Genomic DNA, 17,783 nt, shown 5'->3' with positions numbered 1-17,783 from the left:
AAAACATTGTCGATTTTCTTCTTGGCTGTACTTACCGCTATTAGTTCCGCCACATTGTTTCAGTTGAGATAGCTCGCTACGGAACCCGTTCTCTTCGATCGCCATATTCTTTAGAAAAACTATAAGAAGTGTATCCCAGAAAATATGTGAAGATTATACATTTATTTAGTGTGTTTGATGGTGATTTGAAGAATGTAGCATCAAATATGTTATACATTATTTCAATTTGGGAAGAAATTTAACCTTTTTATGAATTAACGAAATAAATATATTAGGACAAATCACACAGATTGTGCTAGCCCCAAAGTAAGTTCTAGACTTGTGTTATGGGATACTAACTCAACGATACTATATTTTATAACAAATACATATATAAATAAACATCCAAGACCCGGGCCAATCAGAAAAAGATCATTTTCCATCGAACCCGGGACCTCTCGGTTCAGAGGCAAGAACTGCGCCACCGAGGTCGTTAAGTCGTTATGTTATAGTTTGAAGTATGGTTTGGGTCGATTGATCGTTCAATCTATACTTCTAAGAATACTTTAACTTATACTATTATTATAAAGAGGTAAGCGTTTGTGAGTTTGTATGTTTGAGTTAATTGTGTTTCACATCTATCTATACGAGTATATTATAATCAGCACTCGGATCACAATCATAACCTGTTTTGATATACCTTTTGACTATGTACATTATGTACTTTTATATATTATTAAAAAACAACATTGTAAGAAACAATAATGGTAAGCCCTTCTGGCATGATAGGGACCAACTGTGGATTGTTCAAATGAGTTTCTTTCGGTATTTCTTCTCAGCAGTGGTCGTTCCGAAATGCCAGTAGCTTGTAGCTTGTGAGAAACAACTATTTAATATAAAAATTGACGAGAAGAAGTGCCTGTGAAAGTCTAATTTCTGAATAAATATGTCGGGGGTTTTATCGTGGGTTGGATAGTAAAGTGAGTGTGTGAGTGTGTGTGAGTGAAGTAGTGAAGTGAGTTTATTATAAAACTTAAGGTAAGACCTAGAATCATTAAATATAAATTAAAAATCTAAAATAGAGATTAGGTGATACGTTATATATATTCACAATAAATGGAGCACTTACCCTTATTGGGTCTGTTCTTATTATTTTATTTAATGTTTATAAATTTATCACGGCCGCCCTCTTGCCTCGCTAGCTTGATCGTAATGTTTACGCGACAAAGTGTTCGAGCGGATTTAGAATTTTAAAATGACAGTAGATCCAAATGTGCCAGCGCAGGCGAAATACATCGAAAGAGATTCAAAACAAAGCGTAGCTGCGTTACAAATGATTTGAATTTGAAACAATGTTTTAGCTTAAAGTACGTTTTATTTTTTAGGAATAAAGGGGTCGAGCTTTCAGTCCGCCATTTACTTAGTTAAATAAATCTAAAAAAGTTATTTACGGTAATATATTAGACATTTTTGTTGATTTTGATCAACCGTAATAAAAAAAAATTCCTACCCCCTTAAAAGCACCCAAAGCTACTGTTAATATTTTTCACCGCGGATCGTAAAAAAATTATGACGGTATTAAATTAAGCCCACAGTGGCTAGGGGTGGTGGGGTCCAAATTCCGTCAACTCGTGACACTTTACGACTTAAGGGTAGTTTATGAGGGGGTATGGGGGGGGCACTTTAATTAATACATTGAAGTGACACTGCTATCTAATTAAGTTTTGAGGTTTGGCATTTTTATTGCCACGGCAGTTTTGCGCTGTGGGAGTTTTTGAAGTGTGGTAAGTTTTGTGAGTAAATTAAAATCTCTAATTATGTGGCCATGCCTGGTACAGTCAACAGCACATATAGTTTGAAAATTAACTTTTATGGCGCGGCAATAGCGGCGTGATTACAATGAATTTGGGTAGGTTGATGTGCTGTTGACTGTACATTGGAGAGACAGTGTTGCTTAGTGAATTATAAAATCTAGACTATGAAGCATCTTAAGTGATTAAATTTACCTAAATTTGATTGTACCTAATTAGACTTTAGACACATTTTAATTGAGAAATTGGACGTATTTCCATTTTCTTCAGGTGTCTAAAACTTCGGTAAATACCATTATTCTATACTATCTATACTACTATTATATCTTTATAACGCTTACCTCTTGGTAAGCGTTTGTGAGTTTGTACTTTTGAGGCGGGTTAATCTCCGAAACTACCGAACCGATTTCAAAAATTCTGTCACCATTAGAAATGAACATTATCCAAGATTGCTATAGGCTATATTTTATCTCAAAATTCCCACGGGAGCGAAGCCCCGGTCAACATCTGGTTTTATTTTACATGATTCAAATAAATTTAAGAGATTTGCATGTCTTTTCGATTATTTATTGTTTTCCGTCAGTTTTCAATACTGATGCTCCGTACCGATGCGCCATGCCATTAGGATATAACATATTCAGATCACGTAGACTATTGTCTGTCTGTCTGCCACCTCTCTGCCAATTATATTGTCCGTTACGAGTAGAATGTATTGGAATTTAGGAATTTCTTCAAGAATGTTATATTGTAAAAATGCTTGTTTGTCTAACCAGAGAATGGTCGTCTGCATACCTCACCCTCAACTATATCAGCCAAACAGCAGTGCTTGCATTGTTGTGTTCCGGTTTGAAGGGCGAGAGAGGCGGTGATAGGGTACTGTGTGCAAAGTGGGACCAACACTGCTCAAATGAGTTTATTTCGGCATTTCATCTCAGCAGTGGTCGTTCCGAAATGCCAGTAGTTTGTAGCTTGTGAGAAATTACTATTTAATATAAAAATTGACGTGAAAAAGTGCCTACCTGTGAAGGTCTAATTTCTGAATAAATGATTTGAATTTGAACATCCCTGGTGTTACAGGCTTCCTTAGACTTTGGTGACCACTTACCATCAGCTGTTTATTTATTTGTTTGCTTGCGTAGCACCTAATATGAAAATCATGAATGGAAGTTGAAGGATGATGAAGTAATAAAATGTAAAAATTTTTAGTTATCGGTACAGTCAACAGCACATCAAGCTATCCAAATCCATTGCAAACTCGTCGCTACTACCGCGCCATAGAGTTTAATGCATGCATACTTGATGCCCTGTTGACTGTACATCTGGAGTTGAAGACGAAACACAAAATAGATACTTTGTTTTCGAGTATTGTTTGTAGCATGTTTCGGCCATTATTACATATATTTGTTCTTCTTTTTGATAATAAAATAGTATGCGTGTGTATGTGTAGGCTTCATGGACCGCGCTCATTCATGTGGGCCTAACGCAAAAGTGAAAGATATCTGGGTCCATTGATCTCACAAAACCACTCGAAAAGGCGGCCATTTTATTTAATTCGGATCAAAATATTTAGACGCGATAAAAGCGAATTGGCTCGTAATCCCACACAGCGTTGCGTTTGAAAGCGAGGGCGCCCGCCGACGCCATAAAATTTTACGAGCCGGTTGCCATGGCTACGCGGCCATTATGCGCATTTAGTTCCGAATTACGCCGCGGTGGCGCTACCGTATCGGTGTTTTAACTTGTATCCGTGTGGGTGGGATGGGGTTAGTTTTAAAGCGAGTTTTATTATGGACTATGAAATTGATTGGAATTTTCAGTTTAATAGTGGTAGCTGGCTTAGGATAAGATGGAAATATATTTAAAAAATTGGGCTCTTGCTCATTTTGTGAGGATATTTCAATTTCCTCTTTGAAGCTATTTTGGCGCCCAACAATGAATAAAATAGATAGAAAACCATTTTTTTTTATTGTAAAATAAGAGAGAATTCCACTAAATTACTACGCGAACAGAAATAAAACGAGGAGTTTACACGTGTACGAAGTCGCGGGCACAAGCTAGTGTATTTATAAACATACACCCAGACAGTAGGCGCCGATTCTATGAATATACAAAAAATGACCTATAAACAATCGACATAATTTATTAACTTACGCTATAACGAATAACTAACGCGTCGACAGTACAAGACGATCAAAGGAAACATACTGATTCCTTCCCGTTTCAAAATGGGTCTATAGGTTTTTTATTTATATATTTCCTAACTATTACACGAGTTATTGTATAAATACATAGTTAAATTTAACCTGTCTCCAAAATGATTATAGAAATCAAGTTTAGGAGATGTAGAAGGAGTCTAGGATCCAGACATTGAAAATCGCGCCGATAAAAAGAATATTAAGTGCAACAAGATCTATATCCGGCCGGTCTCAGTAATTTTAGACCTGGGTCTAGCCGGAATAATACATTCTGCACCTGGGTATAGCCGGAGATAAGCAGGCTACACCTGGTTGTAACCATTGCGACCGGCTTGCACTTAGATTTAAAGATCAAGACAAATCATTTATCTAGTCTATCTCCTCGACCAATTTTGCATATACTTGTGTAATTTGAAGTGTGGAGAAGGACATAGGGTACATTTCATCTCGGAAAAATAACTGTTCCCGTGGAAAAATTACGCGGGCGAAGCCGCGCGCAACAGCCAGTTATCTATAACTGGATGATCTGATATCGGTAGTGCCGTGCCGGCCACCGCCCCCGGTCGCCGGCCCTGAACTCAAAAAACTAATATTTACCCACTTTCTCGTAAACGCAGGTGTTAATTGATCGGCCATCGAGCCCCGACTGATACGGAGCAGAGCCCCGTGTGTTTACATTGTGTAGGATGACCATGGTTTGTAATTTATAGCCTGAAAAAGGCAAGTAAGAGCCATGAGCATTTTTTGCAGAGAATGCTCAGTCGCGCTTTGTCATTTTGCATTTTGACGTCTGTCGACAGACAACGCGTAGATTATATGAAGTTTTGACGTACGTCAACGCACGTCAGTGTCCAAACCTATTATATAGAAATCAACGGAACACGACTCAGTAATGAGGCATGGCTCTGAGTTATAACTACGCAATTACAACTTAGGGCAAAAATAAATTTTTTGTATGTATGTTTGTAACGCGATAACTTTTTAACCGTTGCTCTGATTTTGATGAAATTTAAAAGGTATGTAAGATCTGTTAATAGTATTTTTTAGTTCTTGGGACATCAAAATCGGTTAAGTCGTTTTTGAAATATACACTTGTAAAAACTCGTCAAAAATGTTGTGTTCGTGAGGTGTAAGTTCGCGGCGAACAACTAGTAATTAAATTTTAAGACCTCTGTAACACATTTGTATGTACTACTATGTTAACACGAAAGGCATTGACAGAAAGAGACAAAGTGTGCTTTATCTTTTTTATGAATAACAGATTTGGTTTGCAAATAAATGACGTAGGCTCGGCTGAATGTAGGCTATTTTCCAATTAATCAAATTAGATATATTTTCCAATGTCAAAAACAAAAATTCGATGAAGAATGTAAATGATGTATGACATTTTAAAAAATATTATTGCTTATTTGCGTATCATTTGATCATCAAATTATGGAACAAAGATTGTATCCATCGGCGAGGACCTTTAATTGGCTCCAATCTAACTATATTTGTTTACCATTGTATTGTTTTTATAGCTGTTGGTCTTTCTACCCAAAACAAAAATTTTTCCTGAGTAATGTCCCACTTTTCCCCGACCCGTGGTCACCCCCCGCGGCCAAGAATACGGCGCTCGACTTTGATGTGCCGGCTCGTAACTCGTTCCTATGCGTTTACATTACACGACCAAGCATACGGCCAAAAGTGGACGCTTTGAAACTAGACTAAATAAGGGCCTTGTAAAATTTTACTGATTTGACACCTATAAAACCTATGAAAGCAGGATGGATAGAGCAGGACGGTGAACGAGAGCAACAGAGATAGATATTATTTTAATACTATTTATTTTTCATCGGTCGCCGTGGATGTTTGGTTAAGAGCTTGTGTCAAAAATTACTTTTTTTTAACTCATGAATATACCTAAGCACTGTATTTGGGGCTAACTCAATCTGTGTGATTTGTCCATTACCGTTACGTCATCAACATCGTCGGCCTTAATAGCAGTCCACTGCTGGACTAGACCTCTCCCAATATTTATACTACGATGTTGCCCGGGGCCTCGTTCCCGTGGTAATTTTATAATGTACCTTTGTAATGGTGAAAGAATTTTTGAAATCGGTTCGGTAGTTTCGGATATTACCCGAATTCAAATTCAAATCATTTATTCAGAAATTAGACCTTCACAGGCACTTTTTCTCGTCAATTTTTATATTTATAGTTATTTCTCACAAGCTACAAACTACTGGCATTTCGGAACGACCACTGCTGAGAAGAAATGCCGAAAGAAACTCATTTGAACAGTGTTGGTCCCTATCATGCCAGATCGGCTTACCATTATTTTTTCTTACAATGTGTTGTTTTTCTAATAATATATAAAAGTACATAATGTACGTACATAGTCAAAAGGTATATCAAAACAGGTCTCGTCTCCCGCCTCAAACATACAAACTCACAAAGTCACAAACGCTTATCTCTATATAATAATACATACATATAGTATAGATTATGCCTGTATTATATTCATTTATTAACTGCAAAAATAGTTAATCTGTTCGTTTGTCCCGAGTGCCCAAACAATTGCGCTCGGGCAGACGAAATAGACGACAGCGCAGGCAGTCGTCAAATGTCTCGTAATGTCTCTAGTCTGTACAGGAGAGTACAGCTAAGGACTGATGCATTGCCTTGTTACAGAGATTGACCGTCATCCGGCACACAGGGTTCGTTCACACAAAACTGGGAGGAGATATCGAGCTGTCAACGGTGACTATTTAATTTTAATTCCTATCACAAACATTAGCACCGACTTCGCTTGGGTGAAACTATAATAAAAAGTCTAGCCTATGTCTAGCCTGGGGGTTTGACGTATCTCTGTGCGAAATTTCATCAAAATCGGCCCCTGTGGTTTTTGAGTTTAGGAGAGATAAACAAAAAGCAAATCTTTTCCCTTTATAATATTTAGTACCTATGTATTAAACCTATCCAAATCGAAGTATTTATTCATTATTGTATAATTAGACCTTTGCTGTCACTTTTTCACGTCATCATTCGAAATTAAATAATATCCATGTAAGCTATAGACTAATAGCATTTCGGAACGACCACTGCTAAAAAGATATGCCGAAAGAAACTCATTTAAACAGTGTTGGTCCCTATCATGACAATTTGGCTTAGTATTAGTACTAAATCCTCTAATACACAAGAAAAAATGAAAGAATCCTGGGCTCCAACGTTTTGCGGCTAAGGGATGACTGGGGAAATGGCTCGGATGCGAGAGAGAAAACTGAAACATCAATGTAAATTGACTCGTTATTATATGTACCTGTACCGCCATCTACCGTCAAGTAGCGGTACTAAATCACAACCTAAAGTTTCCACCTCTCGCCAACAGATGGCAAGCTGCGCTTTGAGCCGGAACCGTACAGCAAGAAGCTGGAACTCAACAGCACCGGCAAGATACATTGCAAAGTCGCAGGCGGTGTGGCGCCCACTGTACAATGGTATTTGGTAAGTAAACAAATTATAAATAAATGAATGATATTCGTGCCAATGGTCTGGCAACCAGCGATGCCGAAGTCAGTGCGAAGTAAAGACGAAAAAGTAAGAAAGCGGACCCTGGGCTCCGACGCTCAACGGCAGAGGAAGAAACCGATAATACTCTCAGATGAGAGAGACACACTATCGCCGAATTCAGACGGATGTCGACGCGAAAGCATGAACATTATTGCATAGTTTGTACGAGCTCTTTTATTTACCACCGCAAAGAAAAACCAGCGATGTATTGTGTGAATTCACGTTTTTTTTTTCACACAGAACGAGGAAGACCCTCTGCCGGAAGGTGTGACGTCCACCAAGGGTACACTGCTAGTGTCCTCGGCGTCACGCGGCCACGCCGGACGGTACACGTGTCGCGCCTCAGACGGGAACCACACAATATCATCTGAGATCACGCTGGATATTGTCGGTTAGTGACGTGATCATCGTCAATTGTTAGCTGGTACCTACCAGCTGGCGGTCCTGTGGATTAGGCGGTTCATCAGAAATAAATATATATAAATATATTAGGACAAATTACACAGATCGAGCTACACCCAAAGTAAGTTCTACACTTGTGTTATGGGATACTAACTCAACGATAATATATTTTATAACAAATATATATATATAGATAAACATCCAAGACCCGGGCCAATCAGAAAAAGATCATTTTCCATCTTGACCCGACCGGGGTTTGAACCCGGGACCTCTCGGTTCAGAGGCAAGCACAGCACTTTACCACCGCGCCACTGAGGTCGTCGAATGAAATAAAATGTCATTTTTTAAATGAAATAATTGATTGTTAATTAAATGTGGTGCATATGATGGAATTAATAAAGATTGTTTCACGCATTAGTGATCCTCTGAGAGGTAAGCTAAGCTCTGTTGATAACGTTACGTTTAGAATCCACCAATCACATTCACATTCACACAGTAAATAAAGCTGTCTTTATGCCAACCGTTTTTTAATAATACACACACGTATTTTTTGTTAAAAATAAAACTTATTTTTCCAAACATTTAGTTTCACCTGTCCCGATATTTTTTAATTGTAATCAAATCTTGCAAGTTGAATCTTGACGACTTCCGATTATCCTACAGAGTTACAATTTTCCACTTCTTATGATAAGCATGACCTGATCGCGTATTCAGCATCGGTTCCCGACGAGGCAACTCAACTGAGGTTGACTGCGTGGGCACGATTTTGTCACGCGTTGAATGCTACAAGATTTCTTTCTTCTTCTTCTATGGGTGCCTCTCCAACTAGTGAAGGTCAGAGATTAGCATGGTGAAGTCCTTGTCCGTAGCTCGGCGGAACAGCTCAGCTGCGCTCGCTATCCCGGTCCATTCTCGGATGTTCCGAAGCCACAATTTCTTTGACAGTAAATGAAAGGATATAAAGTATCCACTGAGCAATGACCTATTTGTGTTACCGCAATACACAAATTTATATATTTGTTATTATTTCTCACTGTTTTCTTGTTTTTTCTTTATACATCTTCTTCGTAGTCGTATTCCTCATGTCTGAGCGTCGTGGTCATTACGTGTAATAAAACACACGCAACAACTTTCAAACACACATCAATGGAGTGGTTTGCCATTGCCTTCTCCATTTCACACACAAGTTAATATAATCAACAAGTGTGCAGGTTTCCTAACGATGTTTTCCTTCACTGGAAGCAAGTGGTGGACGATGAAAACTATACGATACATGAGTCAGATTGGTTCGAATCCTACTCATGTGGCACGAGTAGGATTCGAACCTGGCACCTGGAACCTGGGGATTTCGATCCACAGCCGGGCGGGCGTAACCATTACACCACCACCGCTTCACTATATACATACATACATATGTATTGTTGACATCAAATAAACGGCATCTTGTGGCAAAATATCATTTTGTGAAATTAAAACAAAAACATGTTTAACCTTGAAAATTCACGTCTAGTTTTCTATTTTTCTTTCCAGTGTCGCCGAGAATCTTGGAGCCGTTGCCCGACGAAGAGAGGACAGTTGTGGTCGGGGAGACAGTTGTACTGAACTGCCGGGCTGTGGGCGAACCCCAGCCTACCACGCAATGGGATAGAAACAGGACTCAATTGACGCTGCAACGTGAGTATTTTTGTGTTAATGTGTTTGTTTATAATCAATCAAAAATATGTAAGCTCTTGATGAATTAGATATTATTTAAGTGATAATTCATATAGATCATAGATAGATATAGATCATATAGATCATAGACTGTAACTATGCTGCTGGATCATTATACGAAGATTTAGAAGATGTGTATATTTTTTTTAATTAATAAGAATTATTATGGACATATTTTTTTTGTGAAAATCTTATTAAAATATAACTTTTTCAGCTGGAGTGGACGTTGAAGGCAGCCCCAACGCATCTTCGGCGAGGTAATTTTTTTTTTATTTCTTTTTTGATATATCAAATTCAAATTATATTAGCGAAAATTATAAAAAATAAACGTTTTTCAATTTTTTTTTATGAAATATAAGTGATAATAGCGCTATCAAACATAGCCCACTTACAGATTAATTATATGTAGCTGTATAGATAATAGATATAGATTATTCAACGGATCGACTTAGACGACCTCCATGGTCTAATGGACTGCTACAAAGGAGGTTCCGGGTTTGAATCCCGGTCATGTCAACATGGGAAATGATCTTTTTAAGATTGATCTGGGTCTTGGATGTTTATCTATACATATATGTAATACAAATTGTGTATATTTTATGGAATATAGTACTATTGAGTTAGTATTTCATAACACAAGTCTCGAATTTACTTTGGGGTCAACTCAAGCTGTGCGATTTGTCCATATACAGGGTTACTGGTATCAAACGCAAAACCTCCCTAAAGACTACTCGGGTACATCAATACAAGCAACTTTTATTCTACGACTTTTCGTGATTCGTAGTTTTCTTTTTTTGTGTAAAAAAAATACAATCTAATTTGCTATTCTACACATCCAAGCAACACGATACAGTACTGTAGTGTTATGTAGCGGAATCGAACATAGAGTTAACGTTTTGTAGAAACGACATTAAAACTAAAAAAAAAAGGAAAATGTATTTATTACGTTTAGACAAAAGTCGTAGAACAAAATATGTACCTTATGCGCCTTTGGAAGGTTATGCGTTGGTATCCCAGTATATGAGTAATGTACAGACTGGTGTTGCTGAGCAACGGGTCGCTGGTGATCCGCGCGGCGGCGGCGCCGGACGCGGGCCGCTACGGCTGCCTGGCCGGCAGCGCCGCCGGGCTCGCGCGCACTGAGCTCCTGCTCAGCGTCTTCAGGGGTAACCATCACCACATTACTGTATTACACTAATCATTGTCGGTAACCGCTTACCATCACCACATTACTGTATTACACTAATCATTGTCGGTAACCGCTTACCATCACCACATTACTGTATTACACTAATCATTGTCGGTAACCGCTTACCATCACCACATTACTGTATTACACTAATCATTGTCGGTAACCGCTTACCATCACCACATTACTGTATTACACTAATCATTGTCGGTAACCGCTTACCATCACCACATTACTGTATTACACTAATCATTGTCGGTAACCGCTTACCATCACCACATTACTGTATTACACTAATCATTGTCGGTAACCGCTTACCATCACCACATTACTGTATTACACTAATCATTGTCGGTAACCGCTTACCATCACCACATTACTGTATTACACTAATCATTGTCGGTAACCGCTTACCATCACCACATTACTGTATTACACTAATCATTGTCGGTAACCGCTTACCATCACCACATTACTGTATTAGACTAATTGTCGGTAACCGCTTACCATCACCACATTACTGTATTAGACTAATTGTCGGTAACCGCTTACAATCACCACTATATTACTGTATTAAACTAATAATTGTTGGTAACCGCCTAACATCACTCTACAGTACAGTCAACAGCACATCAAGTTCACAGTCGATATTCCTCGTGGCTGACGGTCGTGGTCGTTAGGTGGTACATGATAACACACGTGACAACTTTCTGATGTTTATATATGTATTTGTTATAGAATATAGTATCGTTGAGTTAGTATCCCATAACACATGTCTCGAACTTGCCTTGGGGCCAACTCGATCTGTGCGATTTATACCTACCTATTTATTTATTACTAGATGTTGCCCGGGGCTTCGTTCCCGTGGGAATTTTGAGATAAAATATAGCCTATAGCAATCTTGAATAATGTGCCTTTCTAATGGTATAAGAATTTTTGAAATCTGTTCAGTAGTTTCGGAGATTACCCGCCTCAAACATATAAACTCACAAACGCCTATCTCTTTATAATAATAGTATTATTCTTGGTATTACTAAAGGAGTAGTGTTTCCCTGCATGAAACTCTATGGCTCGGTAATAGTGGCGGATTTGCAATGAATTTGGGTAGATTCTTGTGCTTCTTCTTCTTCTTGATCTTATCCCACTCATGTGGGGTCAGCACAGTATGTAAGTTCCTTCCATTTCGTTCTGTAATTTGCCATATCCATTGACACTCCTTTCAGTAATAGCATAGTATGTATGGCAGCGAAAATTTACAACAAAATTCCAAATCAATATAAAAGCTTAAATTTAAATCTATTTAAAAAGCACCTCAAGTCTTTATTAACTGATAAATGTTATTATACTTTAAATGATTTCTTTAATGATAGACTCGGATAGAATTTAGTGCTAGTTTACATTATAATTCTTTTTTTTTTGTTATTTGTAGTGGATAGCATGCTCCTCTTTATTTATTTATATTTGCATATCTATATTCGGTAAAACATGTAGTTTTAATTCATTTTGACATCAATTTGTCTATTTGTACTCATGTTTTTGGCAAATAAATGTTTGCTTTCTTTCTTTCTTACCTGTTCATACTATCCTTGACACACTCCATCCATTTCTTCTTGAGTCTTCTTCTATTGCTTTCTAGGTTAATGTGCTGTTGAATGTAATAGATAAATAGGTTAATATCGATACTCGATACCAACATTCTAAAGAGAAAAATGTTTGTTTTTATTTTTATTCATATTATTTATTAGCCAACTAAGTGTTGCAATGAATGTAATTGTATTGTAATGAATAAATTCAAAAACTACTAGACTTATTTTGTTTAAATTCGACACAGAGACTGACAAAACCTTCAGGAGTAAACAGGCTACTTTCATTATGGTTTTGCCCGAGCAAAGCCGGGATGGGCCGCTAGTGTATGACAATAAAATGTACAGAGACTGATTTAAATACATGCATGCATAGGCATAGGCATGCGATCGATCTGATAGTAAGTGGTTACCGCAGTTTATAGACACCAGCCTTGGACTTTGCGTCCTAGAATCTCGTCACTGTATCCTGTAATGTAATAATGATTAATAATAGTAAATATATATATGTACAAAGTAATATTTGTACATAATGGTCAGTCTCAGTATATATATCTATATACTATCCTATAATAAATTTAGAGTAACATAATTCCAAAATTGATAAATAATCTCTTCTTCCAGAAGGGTCGTTGCCCCCCCCAGAGTCTACGGGGGTGGGGGGCAAAGCTGTGGTCGTGTCTATTTCAGTCGCCGGCGCATACATGCTCCTTGTACTGGCGTTGATGTTCTATTGCAGGAGAAGGAGATTGAGAAGGAGACAGAGAGGTATTGTACGCAGAAATAAAATATTAATTAAATCTGTAATTATAGTGTATGAATTGTATAAATAAATAAAAAATAATTTATTGCCAAAATGTAATTTTTGAGACGAACTTTTATCGTATAGCGTATGTATTTTTTAAAAATATAATTACAAATTATTTTTATATTTTTTTCTTTGTTATAACTATAAATAACCCTAATAATAGTAAACATTTTAAGAATCTTTTGTATTATTTGTCACAGGAGAGAAGATGGAGTTGGAAATGGCGGAAGGCAGAGAGAAGTTAGTAGAAGAGGGAGAGGAAGAGAAACAGAAGGTCGGCAACGGCGCGCCGCAGAACGGGAGGTTACTGCATGCGGATAGAGACAGCGGTATATGTTTATCTCTTTCTATGCATGTTTGTAAAAAAAAATTATGTTTTAGACACTAATCACTTAAGCCGGGTCCGCAGCGCCAATTTTCTAACAAAACATGTTATGAAAACAAGTTACAAAAATCCGCCCGTTTGTGTACTCCATATTGCGCCGTGCTGCCCTACGTCTTCTTCGGTGAGCGCTAACACAAATAGAGTCACTTCCCCTCCCCGCAGGCGAACGCGGGGGATGTTATCCATTCAATTCGGAAAACACGTTTTTGTTATTTTTCTAACATAACTGTTATGCCGCGCCCCTAATCGGTTAGCAAACAATGTTTTTTTGTTAGCTGACACGAAAACGCGGTGCTGCGGACCCGGCTTTGACACTAATTGTCGACGATGTCCACTCACGATGAAATTTGTATCGCCAAAGTCGATGATAGTTAATATTTTGCACGTATCACTGTTCGCAATTGTAGCTCTTCTAAAATAAGAACTCAAGAAATGCGCCACTCAATTTTATGACCCCCGACGCAAAAAGTGGGGTGTTATAAGTTTGACCGCTAAGTGTGTCTGTCTGTGTACGTGGCACCGTAGCTCATCCACGAGTGAACCGATTTGGATGCGGTGGTCCTAAGATATGTTTGATCAAAATCGGTTACACCGTTCAAAAGTTGTAGCGAAATAAATATTGAAAATCCGGATTTTTAATTTGTCTAACAATTAAACTTGTTTTCGTACCAATACTAAAAATAGATTGAAATTATTATTAGTAACTCGAACTTCAGAAAATTTTTACCGATTGTGTTTAATTTTTTGCTATTTTCACACAGCGATAAAAGGCGTTAAAATTGACAGCTGTCAGTTTTTTTTATTCAATTTTGTAGGCACGAACAAAGGTCTACTTATTTTGACAAAATCTTATTTTAGTTTTAATTCGTATCTTGTTATTAATGTCAGATGCTGTGAACTCGGAAGTGTCAGTAATATCTCGTGTGTCGAAGAAGTCTGGTCAGTACGACCACCTCACAGTGCCGAGGACTCTGCTCACTAACGCAATACCACTGGGTGAGTGGGATTATGTTTTACTAGATGTTGCCCGGGGCTTCGCTCCCGTGGGAATTTCGGGATAAAATATAGCCTATAGCAATCTTTGATAATGTATGTGAAAGAATTTTTGAAATCGGTTCGGCAGTTTCGGAGATTATCCGCCTCAAACATACAAACTTACAAACGCTCTTTATAATAATTATAATAACTAGGTATTATCTAGGTATATAATTGGCTACTTGAATGATTAATAAATAAATATATATATATAGGTATTGAAATAACCAAACACAATAATTGAATGTCACTTTGATTGATCAGTTTTATTAATACAAGCTCCATGTTTTTTTCTTTTGAAAGATAATCGAGATTAGAAAAAAGTATCTGATTTGACTTGTTCGAAAGCAGCCAATTACCGCCCAATGTCCTTTTAATAGTACATAATATTAGAAGTGTTGACAGTTCACACAAATGTCTTAAAAACTCTCTTACAATAAGTTTACAAGTGCCATTGTACAATATTAATAATTAAATACATAATGTAAAATAAATTGATTATGAAACATTGAAATTATCTTGTTCTCAAAGAAGGACAATGGATAGTAAGGGCGATTATTTTTGTCTATTTATTTAAGTCCTGAGTGAAAGCCAAGTCTAATTTCATCCACGCATTCCTTTCTTGCATGTAAAATAAAATTTAATTAATAGTTTTTCTAAGAAAAAAATTGATTTATATGTTCTTATTATATGACATTTCCTTCATACAGGTCGTGGCGAATTTGGAGAAGTGCTACTGGCCAAAATCGATTTGTATCAAGTAAAGAAATTAAAGAACAAAGACTTGCCGGACTCCGAGCCCGACGTCAAACACGTTTTAGTTAAATCTCTCACTGTTAAGGACGAGGTAATATTTTTACTTAGAGAAAGCTATAGATCACAATTAAAATCATTCCAATTCGATTAAACAGACAGAAAGTTAAATAAATAAGGACAAATCACAAAAAATCACACACAGATTGAGCTAGCCCCAAAGTAAGTTCGAGACTTGTGTTATGGGATACTAACTCGATCTGTGCGATGTGTCCATATACAGGGTTACTGGTATCAAACGCAAAACCTCCTAAAGACTACTCGGGTACATCAAAACAAGCAACTTTTATTCTACGACTTTTCTTGATTCGTAGTTTTTTTCTTTCATATAAAAAAATGCAATTTTTTAGCTTTTCGATTCTACACAATTTAACTGTAATAGTCAAGCGACACGAGACAGTACAGCAACGTTATGTAGCGGAATCGACAATAAAACTTAAAAAAAGGAAAATTTTCGTATTTATAATCAAATTTCGTAGAACAAAAGGTGTTAGTCTCTATGTACCTTACGCACCTTTGGAAGGTTATGCGTTAGATACCAGTAACTCTGTAAATTTGTTATATATATATTTTTTTCTTTACAGTCTCAGCTAGCAGAGTTCCGTCGCCAATTGGACATGTTCAGTGTGGTGAGACACGAAAACGTGGCCAAACTCATCGGCCTCTGCAATGAAACAAGTCCACACTACATGCTTCTGGAGCACACTGATTGGGTAATGTATTTAAAGAAAGAAAGAAAAAAAAAATTGGTACAGTCAACAGCACATCAAGTTATCCTGCATGAACCTCTATGGCGCGGCAATAGCGGCGAGTTTGTAATGAATGTGGGTAGGTGGATGTGCCGTTGACTGTACATGCATATAAATAACACATCATAATGTTTAAGAAAAATAGAAATTGGATTTCACTCAGCTTACGTTGTTGTTTCGTAAATACCAAAGTATCCTACTAATATTACAAATGCAAAAGTTTGTGAGAATGTGTGTATGTATGTTTGTTACCCTTTCCCGCAAAATCTACTGGACCAATTATTGGTACGCGGGTAGAATATACGCTGGAATAACACACGGGACACTTTTTATCCCGAAATTCTCACGGGAGCGAAGCCCCGGGGCGCAGCCCTGAATCATTATCGAAACTCTTGTAATCCCCGCAGGGGGACCTCAAAAGCTTCCTCGTGGCGACTCGCACGGAGGCCGAGAGCGCGGAGTATCTGAGCCGCGCCGGGCCCGCGCACCCCCCTCCCGCGTGCCCCGCCCGGCCGCCCGCGCCCCCGCTGTCGCGCCAGCACCGGCTGGTGGTCAGCACGCAGCTGGCGGCGGCGGCCGGGAAGCTGGCGGCCAAGAGAGTCACGCACAGGTACGTGCGGGACGTCAGACATGCTCAATGTCACTTTAGCGATTTGTCAAAAACCCATAATGACAGATTTGTCAAGCTGTTCTATACAAAATTAAGTTTCTAAGTTGTGGAAAATTTATGGATCAGCTGATTTTTCAAAGTTACTTCCATCCAAAAAGTTGTTCAGTACCATCGGCGAATGAAATATCCTAACTAATGTTGTAAATACGAAAGTAAGTTTGTTTGTTACCTCTTCGCACTCCATCTACTTAGCAATCTTCTTAAAATTCGGCATACCTACATGTACATTTGAAGTATAAAAATTAAATAAATATATTAGGACAAATCATACAGATTGAGCTAGCCCCAAAGTAAGTTCGAGACTTGTGTTACATCCCAAAATCAAATCATTTATTCAGAAATTAGGCCTTCACAGGCAGTTTTTCACGTCATATTCTAAATTAAATTGTGTTTACCAAAGCTACAAACTACTAGCATTTCGGAACGACCACTGCTGAGAAGAAGTGCCGAAAGAAACTCATTCAAACAGTGTTGGTTATTCCTATTATGCCAGAAGGGCTTACCATTTTCTAAATATAAATTTATGTATAATTTTTTTAAACTTTGACTAGTCATTTTTCCCGGAAAAATAACTAATACAAACGCGCGGGTAAAAGCTAATACTTGAATAAATAAGAGCATACGATAAAATAACGTAAATATAACCGCGAACAGGGACATCGCCGCCCGCAATTGTGTGATCACATCGTCGCTCCAACTCAAGCTATCCCTGCCGGCGCTTACCAGAGGCCCTCACTCGTACGAGTATTACAAACATCACGATCAGGTACAGTGACACATATATAGGAATATACATATATCTCGGATCAGGACGCCGATCTTGTTCCTTAATTAACGGACCAATTCTGATAGCATGCTCTCCATTTAAATTTGCATAAGCGTGGACGGTGAAACATGTA

General features: G+C 37.8%; 1 protein-coding gene across 2 annotated transcripts in view; it reads left to right on the top strand.

Moving 5' to 3' along the window:
* LOC128681105 (tyrosine-protein kinase-like otk) overlaps nucleotides 1–17,783 on the top strand; it is a 37,250-nt gene that overhangs the window by 12,637 nt on the left and 6,830 nt on the right. For both annotated transcript variants that reach the window (XM_053764711.2, XM_053764712.2), the window contains exons 3-15: nucleotides 6,659–6,727; nucleotides 7,356–7,471; nucleotides 7,778–7,928; nucleotides 9,470–9,613; nucleotides 9,867–9,909; nucleotides 10,688–10,818; nucleotides 13,049–13,192; nucleotides 13,433–13,561; nucleotides 14,506–14,613; nucleotides 15,363–15,499; nucleotides 16,050–16,178; nucleotides 16,622–16,824; nucleotides 17,539–17,650. In XM_053764711.2, the coding sequence (XP_053620686.1) occupies nucleotides 6,659–6,727; nucleotides 7,356–7,471; nucleotides 7,778–7,928; nucleotides 9,470–9,613; nucleotides 9,867–9,909; nucleotides 10,688–10,818; nucleotides 13,049–13,192; nucleotides 13,433–13,561; nucleotides 14,506–14,613; nucleotides 15,363–15,499; nucleotides 16,050–16,178; nucleotides 16,622–16,824; nucleotides 17,539–17,650 (1,616 nt within the window). The remainder of the gene's footprint in view (nucleotides 1–6,658; nucleotides 6,728–7,355; nucleotides 7,472–7,777; nucleotides 7,929–9,469; nucleotides 9,614–9,866; nucleotides 9,910–10,687; nucleotides 10,819–13,048; nucleotides 13,193–13,432; nucleotides 13,562–14,505; nucleotides 14,614–15,362; nucleotides 15,500–16,049; nucleotides 16,179–16,621; nucleotides 16,825–17,538; nucleotides 17,651–17,783) is intronic.

The sequence above is a fragment of the Plodia interpunctella genome, chromosome 26, assembly GCF_027563975.2.
Source record: "Plodia interpunctella isolate USDA-ARS_2022_Savannah chromosome 26, ilPloInte3.2, whole genome shotgun sequence".
NCBI lineage: Eukaryota > Metazoa > Arthropoda > Insecta > Lepidoptera > Pyralidae > Plodia > Plodia interpunctella.
This window is presented reverse-complemented; position numbering and strand designations above follow the sequence as displayed.